The 21603-nt window shown below is 36.1% G+C and overlaps 1 protein-coding gene across 1 annotated transcript in view; it reads right to left on the bottom strand.

Annotated features, from left to right (window-relative positions):
* Positions 1-8858: 8858 nt before the first annotated feature.
* Positions 8859-21603, bottom strand: part of SLC25A36 (solute carrier family 25 member 36) — a 38691-nt gene continuing 25946 nt past the window's right edge. Inside the window, exons 5-7 of the mRNA XM_009239359.4 lie at positions 17824-17890; positions 14796-15085; positions 8859-12544 (exon numbers count right to left, since the gene is read on the bottom strand). Coding sequence (XP_009237634.1) covers positions 12351-12544; positions 14796-15085; positions 17824-17890 — 551 coding nt within the window. The 3' untranslated portion in view covers positions 8859-12350. The remainder of the gene's footprint in view (positions 12545-14795; positions 15086-17823; positions 17891-21603) is intronic.

The raw sequence follows: 21603 nt of genomic DNA, 5'->3' as shown, positions 1-21603 counted from the left end.
TCTAGCTAGCCATTCGTCTAATCTTTTTTCAAGGTTTTTAGCTTCTTTGTGATGGGTTCGAACTTCCTCCTTTAGCTGGGAGAAGTTTGATCGTCTGAAGCCTTCTTCTCTCAACTCGTCAAAGTCATTCTCTCTCCAGCTTTGTTCCATTGCTGGCGAGGAGCTGCGTTCCTTTGGAGGGTGAGAGGTGCTCTGATTTTTAGAATTTTCAGCTTTTCTGCTCTGTTTTTTCCCCATCTTTGTGGTTTTATCTACCTTTGGTCTTTGATGATGGTGACGTACAGATGGGGTTTTGGTGTGGATGTCATTTCTGTTTGTTAGTTTTCCTTCTAACAGTCAGGACCCTCAGCTGCAGGTCTATTGGAGTTTGCTGGAGGTCCACTCCAGACCCTGTTTGCCTGTGTATCAGCAGCGGAGGCTGCAGAACAGCGAATACTGCTGAACAGCAATTGTTGCTGCCTGATCATTCCTCTAGAAGCTTTGTCTCAGAGGGGTACCTGGCCGTGTGAGGTGTCAGTCTGCCCCTACTGGAGGGGGCCTCCCAGTTAGGCTACTTGCGGGTCAGGGACCCACTTGAGGGGGCAGTCTGTCCGTTCTCAGATCTCAAACTCCGTGCTGGGAGAACCACTATTCACTTCAAAGCTGTCAGACAGGGACATTTCAGTCTGCAGAGGTTTCTGCTACCTTTTGTTTGGCTATGCCCTGCCCCCAGAGGTGGAGTCTATGGAGGCAAGCAGGCCTCCTTGAGCTGCGGTGGGCCCCACCCAGTTCAAGCTTCCTGGCCACTTTGTTTACCTACTCAAGCCTCAGCAATGTCGGGCGCCCCTCCCCCAGCCTCGCTGCTGCCTTGTAGATTGATCTCAGACTGCTGTGCTAGCAATGAGTGAGGCTCTGTGGGCATGGGACCCTACGAGCCAGGTGCGGGATATAATCTCCTGGTGTGCCATTTGCTAAGACCATTGGAAAAGCGCAGTATTAGGGTGGGAGTGACCCGATTTTCCAGGTGCCGTCCTTCATGGCTTCCCTTGGCTAGGAAAGGGAATTCCCTGACCCCTTGCACTTCCCGGGTGAGGCAATGCTCACACTGCTTTGGCTCACGCTCGGTGGGCTGCACCCACTGTCCTGCACCCACTGTCCAACAAACCCCAGTGAGATGAACCTGGTACCTCCGTTGGAAATGCAGAAATCACCCGTCTTCTGTATGGCTCACGCTGGGAGCTGTAGACTGGAGCTGTTCCTATTTGTCCATCTTGGAACTGCCCCTCCATTTTTGCTTTTTCATTTCTCTAAAAATGTTACTGTATGACACTTAGTCCATTTTGCGTTCCTGTAAAGGAATACCTGAGCTGTGTAATCTATTAAAAAAACAAGGTTAATATGGCTATGGTCCTGCAGACTGTACAGGAAGCATGGAAATAGCATCTGCTTCTGGTGAGGGCCTCAGAAAGCTTCCAGTTGTGGTCGAAGGGGAAGGGGGGCCAGTGTGTCACATGGTGAGAGAGAGAGCAAGAGAAAGCAAGGCGAGGGATGCCACACTCTTTTAAACAACCAGCTTTCATGATGTAATGAAATGAGAACTCAATCATTGCTGTGGGGAGGGCACCAAGCCATTCATGAGGGATGGGCCCCTACTTCCCAAACACCTCTCACTAGGCCTCACCTTCAACACTAGCGATCAAATTGTGATTTGGAGGACACAAATATCCTAACTATATCAGGTACCAATTCTCCTTTCACCTTTTGCTTTGGCTTCATTGCTGGTATCATAGAATGCACCATGTTGTAAAAGAAGTCAAAAGTAGTCTTGAATAATCAGAATCCTTCTGCCAGATTGCTTAATGTCAAGTTGTTTTCTGTCACTGCCTCCTCTACATCTTCATCCTTATCATCTGGCACTGGTTTGGAAGCACTTATCTCTGTCAAGTCACCTTCTCTTAATTCCTCTGGCATGGTGTCTATTCACTCTTGAATTTCTCCAAGATCTGTATCTTAAAACTCTTCAGCCCCTATCTGTTTTGCCCACAGCCACAGTCTCTTTCATGATATCTGTGATTGGCTCTGTCATGAATCCTCTGAATTCATGCACAAGATCTGGACACAGTTTTCTCCAGCAGGAATTTCCTGTTTCAAGTAATAAGAAAATCTAAATGAATTGTCTTAACTAGATTGTCTTGAAAATCTGATGTCTATAAAAAATATGTCATAGGGCCCAAATGCCTGAAACAATCTAAGAATATGTCAACAGCAATGGCATTTTCAATAGTGTAATTCTTCCAGGCTTTCATAATGTTCTCTCTGTCAGGGTTCTCTTCCACAGCATTGACAATCCCTTCCACAGAATACTGTGTTTAATTAACCTTAAACCTTATGACCCCCAGATCTCTGATGATCTGGTGGTCAGTTGCTGATTTAGAGACATTGTGTTTGGGGCAAGTAGACCACTTTGATGACCTTGGTATTGAATTCATGGGGTTGAACTCATGGGTGGCCAGAGGCATTATCCAATATCATAAGAGCTTTAAAAGGCAGTCCCCGGGGAGTGGGGGACAAGGGGAGGGAGAACATTAGGACAAATACCTAATGCATGTGGAGCTTAAAACCTAGATGATGGGTTGATAGGGGCAGCAAATCACCATGGCACATGTATACCTATGCAACAAACCTGTACGTTCTGCACATGTATCCCAGAACTTAAAATTAAAAAAAAAAAAGAAAGAAGAAAAGGCAGTCCCTTATTGACAAGGTATTTCCTGAATTCAGGGACAGAGCATTGATAGAACCAATTCAGAAAAAGTGTTCTTCTTGTCCAGGCCTTCTTGTTGTACAACTAGAAGACTGGCAGCTAATTTTTAACTTTTCCCTTTAAGGCTTGGGGGTTAGCAGATTTTATAGGTAAGGACAGTCCTGATCATAAACCTAACTACATTTGCACACATCAGTAGAGTTAGCCTATCCCTTCCAGCCTTAAATCCTGGTGCTCACTTCCCTTCCTTACTAATTAATGTCTTTTGTGGCATTTTTCCCCCCAGAATAGGGCACTTTTGTCATCAAAACCTGTTCAAAGCCTGGGTTACATAGCAAGACCCTGTCTCTACAAAAAAAAAAAGAAAAAAAATTAGCAGGGCCTGGTCATGCGTGCCTATGGTCCTAATTACTTGAAAGGCTGAGGTGAGAGAATTGCTTGAGCCCAGAAGCAATTCAAGGTTACAGTGAGCCATGATTGCACCATCACACTCCAGCCTAAGTGACAGAGCAAGACTCACTCTCTAGAAAACAAAAATAGAAACAATACAAAACAAAAACCTGTGTAGGCAGCTATCCTTTCTCCTCAATGATTTTCCTAATAGTTTCTGGGAATGTGTGTGCTGTCTCTTGGTTGGCAGAAGCTGCTTCTTCTGTTATCTTGACAATTTTAAAGCCAAATCTCTTCCAAAATTATCAAACAATCCTTTGCTGGCATTACATTCTCCAGTTTATACCCCTCACTTTCCTTTTGTTTTAAGTTGCCATATAGTGACTTCACCTTTTCTCAAACCGTATTAGTCTATAGGTAATGCCTTTTTTATAGCAATCCTGCCTCACATAAAAGCTGCATGTGCAATGAGATAAAAAAGTATTTCACAAAAAAAGTGCCAGGTTTTCACACCTACTGGTGTAGCCACAGCCATGGCTTCACAAATTTCTTTTTTTGTACAACGGTCATTAGCTAGATTAATTTATCTTGAATGGCAGGCCAGTGCAGCTGCAGACCTCAATCTATAGCACACATCAAGCAATTAAACTTTTTCTTGTAATGTCATGCGTTTCTCTGCTTCTTGGGAGCACTTCCAGCACTTATAGTTGTATTTTGCATGAGTCTAATGGTGTTATTCAACGTTTATGGTATTGCACTAAACACTACAAAAAATACCTGAGAACCAAGACAGAACACTTTTTACTGCAATGAACAATTTACTGGAGAGAGGAACTGCTCATTTGAGATGATTAGCGTCATGTCACACGGCATTTTAAATGGATACTTGCAATACTTGGGCTCACCGCAATAGCAACAAGAGGTGGCTATAAAATTATTACAGTAGTAAAGTATGTACTAGTTAATTTTATATGGTTATAATACTGCCTCTTTACATTTGCTTACATTGCTCTGGACTGCGAGTGGCACCATGTATGGTTTGTTTGTGAGCATAAATTTTGATAAACTTTGACTTTTTAAAATAGATTTGTATATATTCCATGGTAGTAAATTATAAAGTACTATCTACAATTATTTTATGCATTCATCACATACTGTGGAGACACAAGTGACACCATCTTGGATGCTAATCCATCGTGTTGACTTACGATTGACCCCAGTCTCATGAATGCCTCCTGATTTCACTTTATTTACTATCCTTAATGTAAGAGCATGTACTCATTATAAATCTTGCCTTTAGATCAAAGCAACCTTAATATTATTGCACAAATTATAGGCTATGATGCACACAGGATTCTCTTGCCTGTTCTGGAGGGTGGTTTCTAACTGTCTTGCACAGAGCATGTACCCCCTTTTTCTATGGTATAAAGCCCTGGGGCTGAGGGTAACAGCAAAGCTCTACCTGTCTTGCAATGGCCCAAGACCATGCTTCTGTTGGTAAGTTCTCTAAACCAATCACCCTATACTGACAAACTGGATTTTTTTTGCCTCATTATTTGATTTCTAGGCTCCTTCTGTGTCTGCATATATGGCTCTGTCATGGAACACATATGAAACTTTTTCTTAATTTTTTTGTTACCTCTAGGCTACATAGTTTGTGAGTTTTTTCCCCCAAATTGTTACAAATCTCCAAAAAAAGTTTCAATATATTTATTGAAAACAATCTGTATATTAGCAAACCCTTGCAGTTCAAACCTGTGTTGTTCAAGGGTCAATGGTACTGATAGATTTGGATTTAAAACTGTATTATTTCATATTACTTCTCCTTTCTGGTCTTCCTTTGAACTGATTTTTAAAAAAGAATTCTTTCATGTTTTCTCCTTCTACAAGTATACTAGTTACACTATTTATGTTCTTTTATGGTTACCCTACTTATTACAATATGTATACTTAACAAAAATTAAAATTAGTCTTCATCTTCTTCCTGGATAACACAATGCTTTGTAGAACTCTTTAACTCCATTTCTCGCCCTACTTACTTTCATTAAATTGTAATAGACTATATTGTGTGTGTGTGTATATATATATATGTGTATACATATATGTGTGTGTGTGTGTGTATATATATATATATATATTTTTTTTTTTCCCTGAGACAGTCTTGCTCTGTGGCCCAGGCTGGAGTGCAGTGGTGCGCTCTTGGCTCACTGCAACCTCCACCTCCTGGGTTCAAATGATTCTCCTGCCTCAGCCTCCCAAGTAGCTGGGATGACAGGCATGTGCCACCATGCCCAGCTAATTTTTGTATTTTTAGTAGAGACAAGGTTTCACCATGTTGGCCAGGCTGGTCTCGAACTCCTGACCTCAGGTGATCCTCCCGCCTCGGCCTCCCAAAGTGCTGGGATTACAGGTGTGAGCCACCACGCCCAGCCTATTGTGTATATTTTACTTGTTACTTTTTATATGGTAAATCACCTTTTGCACTTGCCCACCTGTTTTGCCTTTTTTTCTTCCATCTTAGTTCTTCTGATATCACATTCCTTCTGCCTAAAGCACATCCTTTTCTTTTTTCTGACGTCTTTAAAAATTTAATTTAAAAGAATATTCAAGGGCTACATAGTGATGTTTTGTTACATGCAATGTATAGTAATCAGATGAGGGTAATTAGCATATCCATCTCAAACATTAATCATTTGTTTTGGAAACATTTAATATTCCTCTTTCTAGCTATTTGAAACTATCTATTATTGTTAACTATAGTCATCCTACAGTGGTATAGAACAGGGTTTCCTTTGGTGAGCTTGAGCTTCTGCTAGTGGCAAACTGTTTTTTCTGAAATTTATTTCACTCTCATTCCTAACCCATCATCTAGGTAGCAGAAATCAGTATCTTCACTTTGTTTTGATATTCTTCCATTTCACTACAATATGTATAGGAATATTTTAATCTTATTTAGAATGTATTGTGATTCATGGAGCTATGGATTCATGTTTATCATCAACGCTGGGAGTTCTCCAATTACTTTTTTTTGAGACAGAGTCTCCCTTTGCTGCCTTGGCTGGAGTGCAGTGGTGCAATCTCAGCTCACTGCAACCTCCACCTCCTGGGGTCAAGTAATCACTTGACCTGCCTCAGCCTCCCCAGTAGCTGGGATTACAGGGGCCCGCCACCACGCCCAACTAGTTTTTGTATTTTTAGTAGAGACAGGGTTTCACCATGTTAGCCAGGCTGGTCTCGAACTCCTGACCTCAAGTGATCCGCCCGCCTTGGCCTCCCAAAGTGCTGGGATTACAGGCGTGAGCCACCGTGTCTGGCCTCCAACTACCTTTTAAAATATTGTCTCTTCTCCATCCTCTCCGTTTACTCTGGAACTCCGATCAGAAGTACATTAGACATACTTATCCCATTCTCCATGATACCTAACTTTTCTTCCATATAGTCCTCTTCTTACCTCTTTGCTGTCTTCTGGGTAAAGTATTTTAAAGAGATAAGTATCTAGTTTATGCTTTTATTTTGCATTACTAGGTTAAAAATTCTTAACATGAACAAATCTTAAATGTACAGTGACAGTTCGGATGTGTGTCCCTGCCCAAATCTCATATTGAAATATAATCTCCAATTTTGGAAGTGGGCGTTCTGGTGGGAGGTGATTGGATCACGGAGGTGAAATAATGCTTCATTTTAATTCATATTGATGTCCAGTTGCTCCAGCACAATTTTTCCAAGTTAGGAAAACAACAAAAAACACACTCTAAAAATCAGTATCTAATTTAGGAAGGTATAGATCAAATAGTCTGGGCCACTAAAACACTTAAGTTCATACTAAGGAGATCGATCATATTGGAGAACCTTAAAAGGTAAGATTCAGAAGTAATGGTTGAAGAATGTTAGGGCTTTTATCCTTGACAATGACTCAAGGAGGAATTCTACAGTGCATTGGAAGAGCAGGGAGGGGACTGGGGAACAGAAAATCAGGGGCCTAGTACTAAACTGTTTGGTTGGATTTGATAAGCTCCTGAGTTAGATTAGGTTTGGAATCCTGGTCTACCCCTGGTTTTAAAATCTCAAGAAATTTACACCTTTTGAGTCAATTCCTAGGAGATAAGAACAAAAGAAAGTGGGTTATTTTTCCTTACTTGGGCTAAAACACTTTGACCTTTAACAAAGAATGCCCCTCCCCATGTCAGCCTGTAAAATTTTTATCTGTTTCAAAGCCTAGTTAAAATGCCATTTTCTCCATGCAACCAAGATTTTACTAAAAGAATTAATACTTTCAGAGAACACAGATCACCTTGACACTCCCGAGGCTCATAGTATTAATTAAGAGCAACTTACATAAGACAAACTAGTATCTGTTAAGTCTGGCTTTCTAGGATGCTGCTATTCATTCTGTGGGAGAAAAAACCTTGAGAGGTTCCCCACTGGCCTCAGGATGTAACCTAAGGTCTATATACCTTAGCTTCTAGACAGTTCATACTGTTCTTATGTATTCAACTCTGTTTCTGATTACTTCCTAATGTTTCATTCAGAGCCAACTTCTATCCATCTTTCCTTTAAAATGAAGTTTCTAAAACATCAATCTATTGTCAGGTGCTGGTGAATAACCTAGTGTAGTAAATAAAAAAACACAGGACTAAGATTCAGAGCACTCAAGTCAAAAAGTCCAGTTGTGACTAATATTCCTCTGTATTTATTGGATCTATAGGCCATTAAGAAATCACATGAAACCACTGTATAAACATGCACTCTATGAACATAAATCTTGAATTGATTCAATACCTATCAAGGCAGTCAGCTGGTCTATACAGTGCAAAAATAAAAGAAACAGAAGGGAAGTCAGGCTGAGGCAGGAGAATTGCTTGAACCCAGGAGGCAGAGGTTGCAGTGACCTGAGATCACGTCATTGCACTCCAGCATGGGCGACAAGAGTGAAACTCCGTATATATATATATAAAGGGGGGTGGGGCGGGGAAACATTTAATTACATTTTGCTTGCCTGAGTTTTATCAGTGTATAGATGTCACACTAGAACCTTAAGAAACCATGAACTCACAAATTACTTCCTCTATCACGGCTCCCAATGTTCAGTAATAAACACACATACACAACTTGGAACACCTGTGCTCATTCTTAACCATTATTTTGCCAGTGCCTTCAGTGCAGAGTACTATTAGTAGAACCAACAATTTCATATTTATGTTAATGTTGAAATACAAAAGATATTTCGTCCTGGTTTCCTCACCTACAAGACTGGACAATGTTTGATGTTAACTACAATTCAGAAAAACTTAAATAAAATAGACAAAATGTAAAGAGGGTAGGCACTATATAGCATTTTATCTGTGTCATTTGTATTTTGATCTAACATATGTGGATTCATTTGGTTATTCTAACAAGTTCTCACCTCTGTATTTTTAATATCAACTTTCACAAAGGCTGAAATTAAAACATGAAAGCGTTGGATAAAAGTCAATAAACCTGTGGAAGATATGCAAGATTTCTTTCTACACTATGGGGGAGCTGGATTACTTGACCTTTTGGTTCCTTCAGACATCACTAGATCTAACAGATACAAAGTGCTCAAGATAAGGTTTGCTGACTGAATCAAACGAGCCTAAAACTTAAGTTGAAAATGGCAATGGATTTTTGTTCCACACATAGGATAATCCAAAAAAGTGTGATTATATTCTCAATAAAATGTTGATATATTACAGAAAAAGCCATATTTTCATAAGCGTATTTTAATTTTTAAAATTTGAACAATTCAAGTAAAAGTCAGCTAGATAACATAAATACAGAGTAAATGCACATAATTTACAGCCATGTACATAAATGCAAGATACCAAACCTCACATAATAGTCAAAAGTTAACACTTTTGAGGTTCACTATTTAGCTATGACTGATAGGTCATAATTGTTCACATACACGGGGGTACACATTCCAAAAGTTTATAAACACAAAAACTGAGTCAAACCAGAATTTTGTTTCTACAAGGAGTAGCATAAAAATCAGTGTGTAGGTTAATGGGAAATACTAAGTACATGATGGAGAAGAGATCCGAGTGGGCAGAAAGTTTGTACACTGTATTTTATGTATTAAAATTCCTCAAATTTAAATCATTCACAAATACCTATAGTCTTAGGAATGTTAAAGTCATTAGATATTTGAGGAGAAAAGGCTGAACTGTACTTATCAGCTCCAAAGGGGGTCCCTAGATTACTAACAGTCTGGGCAGAAGAGCATGTAAACAACAAAAGGCAGGCATGGACAATTCTTGAAGGGCAAGAAATGGATTGGTTTTTAGCACTTAAATCCTTCAAATCTGAATAAATATTTTTAGTGATTTAAAACCAACCTAAAAATGCTGAAATGTTTGTAACCCTGTAATAGAGTAAACATTATTTTTACCAATCCAAACTCTGCTGGTCCTAACATAGTAATGCTATTCCACAGATAATCTAATGATATTCCATCCTGACTTCAAAGTTACAAATCCACTGTGGGGGACCCATCTAGAAAGGATGGTTCTACAAAGTTACATAATGAGAATCAAATCAACTTTTGGTGATAGCTTTTTTCTTGGGATTAAAACCACTGCATGGTATCCCGAAAACACAATTGCTAATTCTTCAGATTTGAACTTTGAAATTTAGAAGTACAACAATCTAAATAATGTAGACTACCTCTACACCAGAAATAAAGTCATGATAAACAGATGAAAACAAGTTAAAAAAGTCCAATGCTTTGAATACGTGTTTTTGTTTTTAAACATGAGTCAATTTTTTAAAAACTTCAAAGAAATATTTCAGAGACAAACTTTATATACAACTTTTATATATAGTTTTCCTTTTCGAATTATCTCTGTCATACATAAACTATTGCAAATTGTGCTTAGGGAAAAATACAACTGAAATAAACTTCATTGCTCCTTTCTAGTTGTTGCACAAACAATGTCCAAGACTCTAAGATTTCTTTTCTTTCCAGTACATACATAATACTGTTAAAAGCTGAATATAATGCACTAAAGGTCAACACAAGTTTTACTTGCTAAATACAAATAGAAAGAGAATATATGTTCATCCTTGAAGGACACTTGTTATGAATATGCTACAACTAAATAATAAGATGTTCCTTAGCTGCTGGTTTTCATATCATTCTTAATCATTTGTGGGGTACTGAGATCAGTAAGACTAGGGAGAGTCTCTATCTTACATTCAACACAATGAATGTTTATGGGTCTTCACAAGGCAAATGGCACTGTATTAGGCAGTAGAAATGGCACCTGAAAAGGCAAACACGATAGATTCAGACCTTCTCTACAGATTTGTTACAAACCTGTTTTTGGTATGTTCCTCATAATACATGTCAAAGCTGAAATTTACCATAAAAGGTACAAATAATTCCAAAGGTAAGAAAACTGATTTTGCCTTTGGTCTCCAAATAGACTGGAATATTTTTATTCCAATTGAGCACCTCAAAAACATCCAGTTACTGTTGATCACAAGGAAGTTAAAGTTGGGGAATTTAACAGGGCACTATGTTTCACTGGAGACAGCAGAGAAAGCTTGCAATGACACGCTGTAATATTCTATAATGTTGGGGGCACAACAGGGTACACAGAATACCTAAAACATTTATATTAAGGATCTCCGAAACAACATACTTAAAACCCAGAAAAATGTTATGAACACTGTTTCTGCCTAATACATGACCAATGTTTTTGTTTTTTTTTTTTTTAAATCTTAACATAGTATTCTCTCCTACTCTCTCACCCTCCCCCCCAAAAAAGGCCACAAAGTGCTTTCATGAAGCGTCATTCTTTTAGATAAAGCCATTGCACAAAATGTACAGTTCAGGTATACTGAAATGAGTAGCACACTGGCGTCCAATTGCGGCAGTTTTTATACACCAGTATAGCACAGGCGAAGTCTTTTAACAGAATTACAGCAAACACCTTTATAAGGGCCATACAAATAACACATTTAAAGTATTAAAAGGTACAGCTGACTCAATAGCAAAATTTAAAAGCTACATCCTGTTAGCACATTTAACCCAAATGAACTCGAATCTCTCTATGATTTACCTTGCAGGAAACTAGGACAGAATAAATTTCTTGTCAAAAGCAGTTTGTTCACTTATACAAAACTAGAAGTCAATTAATGTCACTACCTGCTAAAGCAGATAGCAAGGGGGCCCCTGTCTATATTTATACTGTCCCAAATATTGTCACCTTAAAACGGCAAAATTTTAAATTACTATTTTCTCTACAAAATAAATGTAATCTATTATATATAGACCTGGAAAAAACCCAAAAGTTCAAATTCTGAATGTGAAAGCAAGTAGGCAAAGATTCAAAAGTGAAAAATCTTTTACACTTTATGTAAATGATACTTAAGTATGACAAAGAGGTGATAATTCAAGTTCATAACTAGTAAGTCACTGAAAAGATAAATGTATTCATTCATGTACCACAAAATTAGAGAAGACACGAGGACATGCCGTAGTCAGTGAAATAGCCAAGAATCAACATTTTACTAGTTATTTTGTCCCAAACTATTACCATGTGTGTTTGGTATGTTAACAATTTAAATATCCACATTAGGCTAGACATCAAGCACCTGTTAGCAGTGGAAACCAAAACATTTTGATGCTAAAAAATATACAAGATATTTAGACGCTATTTCATTGGTTGTCAAAAACAGTGACTACTGCCAAATAATTAAATTTAAAATGTTGTGCCAGGTCCTCTCAGGGAAATGTGAAAATAATACTGATGATCTCATTGTCATTGTTGTTATTTTACTGGAATTAAACAAAAGCCAGAAGTTATAAATTTATGACTGCCAATACTATCTTTGGATAGTTACAATATAGTATGTAAAATTAACGATCACTTTGTTTAGAAGACTGCCATAAATCAACAAAACCCAACTGTGTTTGGTGGACATGGTAGAGAAAATGGCAATTTTGAGAGAGGAGTGCTTCTAAAGGCATTTCCTTGGAGGCTCTGAGGTTTTTTTTTTTTTTTTTTTTCACATTACTGAAAGGCCAAGTAATGTGGTGTGATTACTATAATTCCTACAATAAAACTTCCACTTAGAATAGTTACATGTTCCCAAACTATTTTCCTTCTGTCTGCCATGCTGGCTTCCATATTCCATGGTCCACTATAATCTTTTGGTCTTCTTTTTTTGTAGTACAGCAGTCCTCATGCTGCTATCCATTGAGTAGGTAAACCACCAATTCATAGGTGGCCATCATAATGGCTGTGTTTGGAATCTGTCTCACTAGATGAGTTGTCAGACCACGGTAAAGAGACCCATAACCTTCTTCTTGAACAACCAAAGATAGAGTCTGAAAAAAAGATCTGTATTTTGTTCCCTCTTCACGTAGTCTTGTTCTTACAACTTCTGTTTAGGAAAGAAATAAAATTAAACATTATTGATATCTTTACACTCTTCTAATTATAACTGAGCACATCCCATTTATCAGTCTGTAAGTGTAAGCTCAGGATAAAAAAGGATGGCTTCTAATGTGTAGCTTATTGAAACCAGTCACATCATAGTAACATCAAACTTCTAATATGGCCAAAATCATGTACATTAATTATAAACTTTATAGTCTTTGAATGTAAAAAGACACAATATAACAAAAGAGAAGTATCAGTTGTATGCTAAATAAACAGATAAAAGGAAGAATAGAAATGAGGAGGAAAAGGTGAAGAGGCAGTAAAGAGGTGGCATCCAGGATGAATATAAAAAGGATACAGTGAGAAACAAGCAGAAAAGATTTGTTTAAAGTGAGTAGTACAAAGAAACAATAGAATTATTAATCTATTCAAAACAGTCCGCATACATGAATGTGAAACATCATGTGGACAAAGAAGCTGACAATGTTCCAAACACTAGCTGCCAGCTATAAAACCCAGTCTGGGAATCAGGTAAGCAAAAATCATAAATTTTTAAGAGCTGAATGAACCTTAAAGATCAGTCCAATTTTTCCTCATTTTAAAAGGTGAAAAATTGGAGCTACTGAGAAATTTTGGCCAGTTGTGGGTAGAAGCTGGGACAAGAATTCACAGCTTCCTATATAAGTACTTTTTTTTACATCCACTATTTCTCAAATGTTTTCAACACAGTATTCCAGATGGGCCTAGGGAAATAGTCTAAAGCAATCCACAGCCATTTTAACTATTTACTTGAAATCTGTTCTGTCTTAAAGATTCGTGCCATTTATATATTTAACTCCAAAATGTCCTGTTTGGACAGGTGTGGTGGCTCATGCCTGACTAGCATTCTGGGAGGCTGAGGTGGGAGAATTGCTTGAGCCCAGAGTTTGAGACCAGCCTGGGGAATCCAGCAAGACTATGTCTCTACTAAGAATTAAAAAATTAAAAAATTAGCTGGGCATAGTGGCCTGAGCTCACAGTCCCAGCTACTTGGGAGGCTGGGGCAGGAGGATTGATTGAGCCTTGGAGTTCAAGGTTGCAGGGAGCTATGATCATGTGACTGCACTTGAGCCTGGGTGACACAGTGAGATCCTGTCTATCAAAAAAAAAAAAAAAAAAAAAAGAACGTATCTTGTTTATCAACTGTACCTCTTCCCATAATGATATCATCTCACTTCAAGGGAAAAGAATGCTTAAACCCCAAAACTCTATTCCTTACACCTTAGCAGGCCACCACCCTAACCTACCTCATAGGTCAGTATCTAAACAATATTGCTGATATTGTCCTATTTTGACTTCTTTTAGAAAAGTCAGGAACTTCCTTCAGGAAACTGAGATAAGTTCATAGTCCAACCTGGTTAAAGAGTTGGTTTCATAAATTACTATTAGAGCAAATATGCATTTTCTAGGCCTATCTCATTTTTCCTGATATGATACACAATGGAGATGGTAAATATTAATCAGTGTAAGTGAACAAAAATGAAGCGCTTACATTAAAAAACAAATCTGAAACATGCAAAAATCAAAAGCTACGCTTAAAACAACCAAAAAAGCTACCAAAAAACCTCAGCATGTAGCAGATAAATTCTTAAGTGATTTATCTAGCTATTAATGAAATAGGCTATTGTAAAGTTTAAATACAGAAATAAAAGGAATTATTAACACATACATATTTGCCAACATGAAATAATGTAAAATAGCTTGGTCTTTGGGATTACAGACTTCATTTCAAATTTGGGCCTCACCATTAAGTAGGTATGTGACCTTGGGCAAGTTATTTCATGTTTACATTTCTTTTCAGTATTCAATTTGAAAAGGAGAACAATTCTGGTTATGTTCTAGCATAATGGAAAATAAGTACTTTAGAGAATTTTTATGTAGATTAGTAACGTATGTAAACTATCTAGTATAGCACCTACATACATGCTTTTTTCAAAACTTAGAAACTTGCCCAAAAGTCACCAAGCTGAAGTGAGTAAGGCTAGAATTTGACTGACTTCAGAGCTCATGCTCAATCACCACCATGCTATTTGATAGCATAATACTGACCTATTAATACAGCCTACATTACTTAACCAGATTTAATCTCATTATGAACTCCCAAGAATTGTATTTTGTTATACCAGAATGCAGTAAAATTATAAATGCTTTAATAAGTGAGCTGTTGGCTGGGGTGGGAAAATATTTCTGATTTAATAGATAACTCTTCTTACCATGTGGATATGCTATAGTTGTGGCACAAGTTTTTGAGGTGGCAGCAGCTAGCATCATTCCCACAAAATCTGATGCTTCTTTCACAGACTCTTCATCATTTTCCATTGTAGAAGCAGTCTTATATTCCAGTAGTTTTTGTTTTATACTTTCATAAATAACAAAATGGATAACAGTCTCTGATATACCAGCATATGAAGCAGACATGCCCCTATAAAATCCTTTTAGTCCATCTGTCTGATACACTTTACGAACACATTCAAAAGCACCCATTCGCCTTTCCCCACGGTTCCTGAAAAGCAAAAAGAAACATCTTACTGATAGGTTTTTTTAAATAAAGTAAAATATAATAAAATGTGTCACTCTAATAATAAAGAATGGCCTTCTTTAACTCATGAAGAATTAGAATTTTAAAACAATATTCATATTTTAGATTTCCTATTCTTTTGTCCCAAATTTGTCATATTAAATGGGTGATATGTAAATAGTTTATTTTACTGAACGCAAAATGCACTACATTGAATCTTCAGTCTCATGTCCTCATTGGGGTTCACATGGCAGGGATAAGCAACAAATCCCTTAGGAACTATACACCCTGACTGCAGCTCAAGACAAAAACAAAACAAAGTAAACAAAAATCCTCACACTGTATTAATTCCAGTTCTAAGTAAGCTGAATTTCCTTTGCATTTAGTAACACAAACAGAATGACTGAGACACTAATGATGATAGAATATCATAAAGCAAGCAGTATGATTAACTGAAATTCTGTGCACCTGAGGGATTCTCTTTCAACCCCACTCATATTCTCCCTAAGAAGTGATGGGGTTAATGTAAGTCAAATTCCCTATGATCATTTAAAGGCAATGGTCGTATCAGTCTCCCTGGTGACTAGTAAATGAGAACCTGTAGTGTTATAAAGTATTTATTCAGTACTCTGCCTAAGACAATTTCCTTAGTTCTACTTAAGGGGGCAGCACCTACTCTTATAGAATACGACATCTCCTGCACATGTAATTTTGTTTTAACAATATTTGTTACCTTACACTGATTCTCCCAATACGACCTTATCTATAAGAGATAGGTTTAAACGCTACCTATTAAAAAAACAGAAAATTTACCTATTTATAAATTATACCTAACTTGTTTCTGACATAAAATAAAACCACAACTACAACACTCACTTAATTACCGACAGATTCCACCAGTTTTATGAATGGATTGTCTTTAGATATTGAATACCTATTAGATAAATGATCCACAAACCAACTGTAACTAGTTTCTGCCATTAAAGATCCTTCCTCACAAGAAAGTTAAAAGAGATACAAATCCTGAAAGGTAAACCTATCAGCCCTAATTTTTTTTTAATTGATTTTTTTCTTTTTCTTTTTTTTCTTTTTTAACAGATGGAGTCTCCATGGTGCAATCATGGCTCACTGCAGCTTCAAACTCCTGGGCTCAAGCTATCCTCCCACCTCAGCCTCCCAGGTAGCTAGGATTACAGGCATGCATTTTTTTTGTAGAGATTAAGTCTTGCAATGTTGCCCAGGCTGTTCTTAAACTCCTGGCCTCAAGCAATCCTCCTGCCCTGGCCTCTCAAAGCGCTGGGATTACAGGCATGATCCACTGCACCCAGCCCTCAGCCTTATAAACCAGAATCCTCAAGTCAACCTTTCATTATTACCCCACCCCTATCCAATTCCTCAATCCCGCAAGCCTAAGAATTGTGCCAGTTTGTGTTACAATTATAAGTGGAAAAAAATAATATTAAAGAGTTTTAAGTCATGCTTTTCCTGGATTCCTTATAGAGCAACGCTAAACATAGTCAAACCTAACTGTGGTAGTTTACAATAGAATAATGTGGACTAGCATCTTGTACTTTCTAATCTTTGGAATAAGTCTTAGCTACCACTACTTTTCAGATATGTAGCTTTAAGAAATAAACTTGGAGTTTTGCTACAACACTTCAGATTTCATTAAAAGATCTATTTCAGATGAAACAATTAGATATTTCTTTTCAAGTTTCCAAACAGTATATAGTTCAACATGACAGAAGATGGAAAACAGATATTTAAGCAGGCATAATTGTTAATGATTTATTAGATCAGTTTTACTTAAAGCCTATAGGACATAACACTATTTCCCAAACACCAAAATATAAAAACAGGAGAAACATGTTATACACAGAACCTACTCCAGACTGAAAGTCTAAAATAGTTTAAAACCATTAACATTATTATTGTAACATATAAGATAGGACCATCTCGCTACTTAAGAGTCTCTATTCTAAAGCCAATAGGAGAGTTGAGATGGCAAAAACCTACGCAGTACTGCTTTTGGCCTATTCTCAGTTCCCAGAACACCAAAGGCCCTATACTTTAGAACCTCTGAGGTTTGCACCGATTGGTTCCTCTGCTTAAAATAGGTTCAAAAAACCTTTCCTTGATTATTCCATTTAAAATAAGTCCCCATTGTTTCCTGGTGCATCTCTAAGACATAGCAGTATCTGCTAATTTAGATTTGTTGAATGAATGAATCTTGCTATTATAAAGTGGTCAGTGGTAACAGACGATATATGAGAACTGTCTGTCAGCCTACGGTTCTCTATTCACAAGGTCACTAAATTTGAGCAATGATCCTCAAAGATTCGGTTTAGACTAGTTGACCTTGTGGCTTATTTAGCTTCTGTGACGCCAATTATAAGTACCCATGTAGGGAAAGTATTACCTTTTGGGCTGGGTTAATCTATCTCTTTCTTTCCTTTCTGTTTCTCTAAGGAGTCTTTCTAGCCACTCTTTTTAAAACAAAACAAAACAAAACAAAACAACACATATTAATAGTATACTTTTCTCACCTGGAAAAGCTCACATTGTCAACTCTTACATTATCTTTTTTCTGATGGCAGACCCAAGTTTCAAAATTAAACTACAACAACAACAAATAAATTCAGCAGCAAAGGAAAGAAAAACTTTGTAGAAAAAAAATTAGTTAAACCCACTTTAACCAATTTTATTTTAAGGAATTAACATACCTTGCGTCAAGCTGTAACCGAGTCTTTATAAGCCAAATGGGGTTGGTTGCTGTGATTGCAGTAAAACCTGAACAAACATGTTTAAAATGAACTCTGGTAAAAATGAAGAATTCACTACTAACTTTAAGGTTTTAAAAATTAGATAAATCTACATTCAAGAAAATGTATATAAATAAACTACTAATTTATGTATATATTACATTTTTCATTTTACAAATCCATACAATGACAAACATTTGTCTTCACTTCCAATCTATATGAATTCTCAAATTCTGTCCTTAACTAACAGATTCTTTTACAAGCAAAATGAATATAAATTGCTTTCCCAATCTACTTAGAATATCCTTTAGGGTGCTCTCTACTGTCTAAGCTGAATTCAGAAATCCATCTCTACAAACACATAGACATTCTGTGTATTCTACGGCTAAAAAGCATGCACTTGGGATCCTTAAAACCAGCTAAAAAAACAGTTACCTGGGGTTTGATTAGCATCCCAAATCACTACATTCAAAATGAATTCTACACAAATGTCAAATTTTACCAATAGTTTGATCTTTAGTTGATTATATAGTGGAAAAGACTGTTGTTTGGCCCCATGAATACTTTCTACATATATACTTACTAATACTGTTAAAATAACCGTATCACAGTAAGGTTTTTGTTAGGGTTAATAGGACAGGCCTATCGTCATCTACTTAAACACATACAAAAACTCAAAAGTTCAAAACAAATTGGAAGTTCCCTCTTACTTTTATAGACATGGAATAAACTCAGGGTAGAAGACAGCTCTAGTTTACTTTAAAACTAAAGTATTATGTACTAGGTATTGGTGCAGAATAGTGGTCACCTAAGATGGCTCATTCCAGGTACTAAATTAAGATCTACCTGGAACAGTATGTTTCTAGGATAGTGCATATGTTTTACTTGCCACCTTCCTAGCTATGGAAAAATAGCACACAAAATACAGTCTTGATGACAGAAACTTATAAAGATTGCTTCATCTACACAAAACAGGGTTTTAATTTACACAGACTTCATAGAACTACTTACATTAAGTTACATTTACTCAATAAAATCTTATATGCAGAAATGTTTAAGGATCTTAACTGTTTTAATATTTCTATCAAATACTAGAGGGTCAGGCACATTATTTTTATAAAGGTGACTAATGATCAGTACATTTAAGATGAGTAAAGTACTTACAGGAACAGAAATGCTACAATATACTTAAGAATAATTTGTTTTTAAATTAATATAGTACAGATCCAATCATAAACCTTTCTTGGCTTTCAAAGGTATATCTACATATGCAAAATAATTACACTAAATTGTTTACAAAGCTGAATTTAGTCTCACAGGGTTCTTTTCTATGTCAGTAACTAACTCAAATTCTACTTCCTTAACCCACTGTTTTAACATTGTAGAAATAGCCAGATGTTACACAGATGGATGCTCCAATTAAATCTATTTAGCAAGCAAGAGAAATGGGATACAGATTCAATTTAAATAATTCCTTTAATACTTTTGTAAAGATTATATATTCTACATTTCTCTTAAGTGCTTTTAATACTACATATGTAAGTATAAAACTAGAATGGGACCAACAGTTTTAGACGCATCAGCAGGTACTAAATTGATAAAATTTAAAGTGTTGAGCAGGCTGCCAGGAACATCTTTTTAAATAAAAGGTTCTTTTCATGCATATATTCTTGGTAAAAGAAAAGAAAAAAACATTAAACTATCAGACCAGTGTAAGTATTTTCTTGCATGGTTCTAGCTTAACTGAGAATAAAGTTATAGAGTATTATTTTTCTCTTCTTTTGAACCTCATTTTTCTACATGAAAAGGCTAGGATATTCAAATTATATTTTAAAGCAATCAGATATCAATATTCTGGTCAAACTCCAATTTAATGATTCTTGTTTTGTAAACTTAAATATTTGTAATAGCTAAATGTCTGTAGAGCAAAATTAAGGGTTTATTAGTAAAAAGCTGCTAAGTAGCATAAACCAACAAAATATTCTGCATTACTACAATGATTTTTATTAATCATTTTATAGAAATCTTAAGAAAAACTATTTGCTTTTTACTGAATTTTAAAAGCTTAAAACTGGGAATCTTTACATCAAACTTTTTAAAAAACAGCCAATCCAGGTAAAAATTCTCATTCATCTTATTATACTTATTTGAAAAGAAGATGAGGACCTAAGTTTTTTTTTTTTAAATAAAAGTTCTACTTCTAAAAACATAAACTTTAAATACCCAAGCTTCTGTCCACAATACTCTTCCAAGTCACAAAAGAATTTGAGGCTGGAAAAAAACCCATATATAAAAAACTTTACAATAGTACAATAAAATTTTATAAATGTTGTTAGGAACAAAACTTTTTAAAGACCCATAAATTATAATTGTAAATTATTCTCTGTACATATTACTATAATGTCAGAAAGCAAACAACAGGTATTTCTCACTTAACTAAAATTCATTTCCAAGCACAAATTAACCTATGTAACAGGACACATTAAAATTTAGGTAAGTGAGAGAAAGTTATCTTATCCCTATGTAACTGCTATTATCAGTAAGCTATGTTTACTATGGTTGCTCTGGCTCAACTCTCCCAATGAGAGCTAGCTCTTTATAAAGACACTAACCTAAATGCAGCAAACCATTGGGTTAGGTAAAGAATCTAGGCACAATCCACAGAGTTTTAGCTATTAGCCCTTTACCACTAAAAACTCAGGTCCTTGAGTTTTATGCTATTACTTTCTCCTAACCAAAGACACTTTAACAAGCTAAATAGACATTACTAGGCTAATTACATCTAATAAATATAATCTAATCATCTAAGAAATGAAGCCAATGGAAAAAAACAAAAATTTATCCTAACTTAGCATTATATATTGTAAGGCAATTTGAGGTTAGCCCAAGCTAAACATATCTTCCCACTACTTATAAGACAAACACACACAAAGATACTGGGAATGGTGCCCCTGAAATTTAGAAATTGCCTATTACTTTTTATTTTGCATTTTAATTTTGTGACATTTTGATAATATGCTAATTTATATTAAGATTCTGAGCACCTAGTGAAACATGAAAATGAACTTAAGACAACATGAGGGATCAATTTGTAAGTTAAGAAGAACTAATATTGCTCCACAGTCAGCAAAGTGCCAATATATTGGCCATACTGTTAGTAGGGTGGTTAGTATGTTAGAAAGCTTAAAAAATTTTTTAAAATGCTACTTTAAAAGTTTTGCTTTATCTAAGTAAGATTCCATTTGATAGTGTCGACCAATTAAAAACCAGATTAACAGAAAAATTCTGCTTAAACTTGCTGAAAATGTTGATTTCATTAAGTGAGTGATACCTGTAGTGTTGCATTTTCAGTACTTTTTATTTCAACTAACTTCTGTAAGAACAAAGCCCACCTAACCTCCTAAATGTATTAATACCACTTATAAAAGTAATTAAAACTAAAACAGCTAAGATCCCATATATTCTTATCCTGCATTTATTTGCAAAGTAATTAACTTTTTTTTTTTTGCAAAAGAGTTCTGAGAAAGCCAAGTATCAACAGACAAAAAAGAATGGAAAGCATTGTATTAGGCTTTTAAATATGTTATGCTAAGCAAAGAGAACTATGATTTTATCTAAAACTTTTAAGATAGTATAATACCATTTACAGTTATATATATATTGTTATTACATTCTTTGGAGGTCAAGGCTGTTATGGCCAAGCTGAAGACCCCAGGCTTTTATTACGTGATGACTGAAAAA

Source organism: Pongo abelii, chromosome 2 (genome assembly GCF_028885655.2).
Source record: "Pongo abelii isolate AG06213 chromosome 2, NHGRI_mPonAbe1-v2.0_pri, whole genome shotgun sequence".
Classification (NCBI taxonomy): Eukaryota; Metazoa; Chordata; class Mammalia; order Primates; family Hominidae; genus Pongo; species Pongo abelii.
Note: the sequence above shows the minus strand (reverse complement) of the source record. Positions and strands in the feature narration are given on the sequence as shown.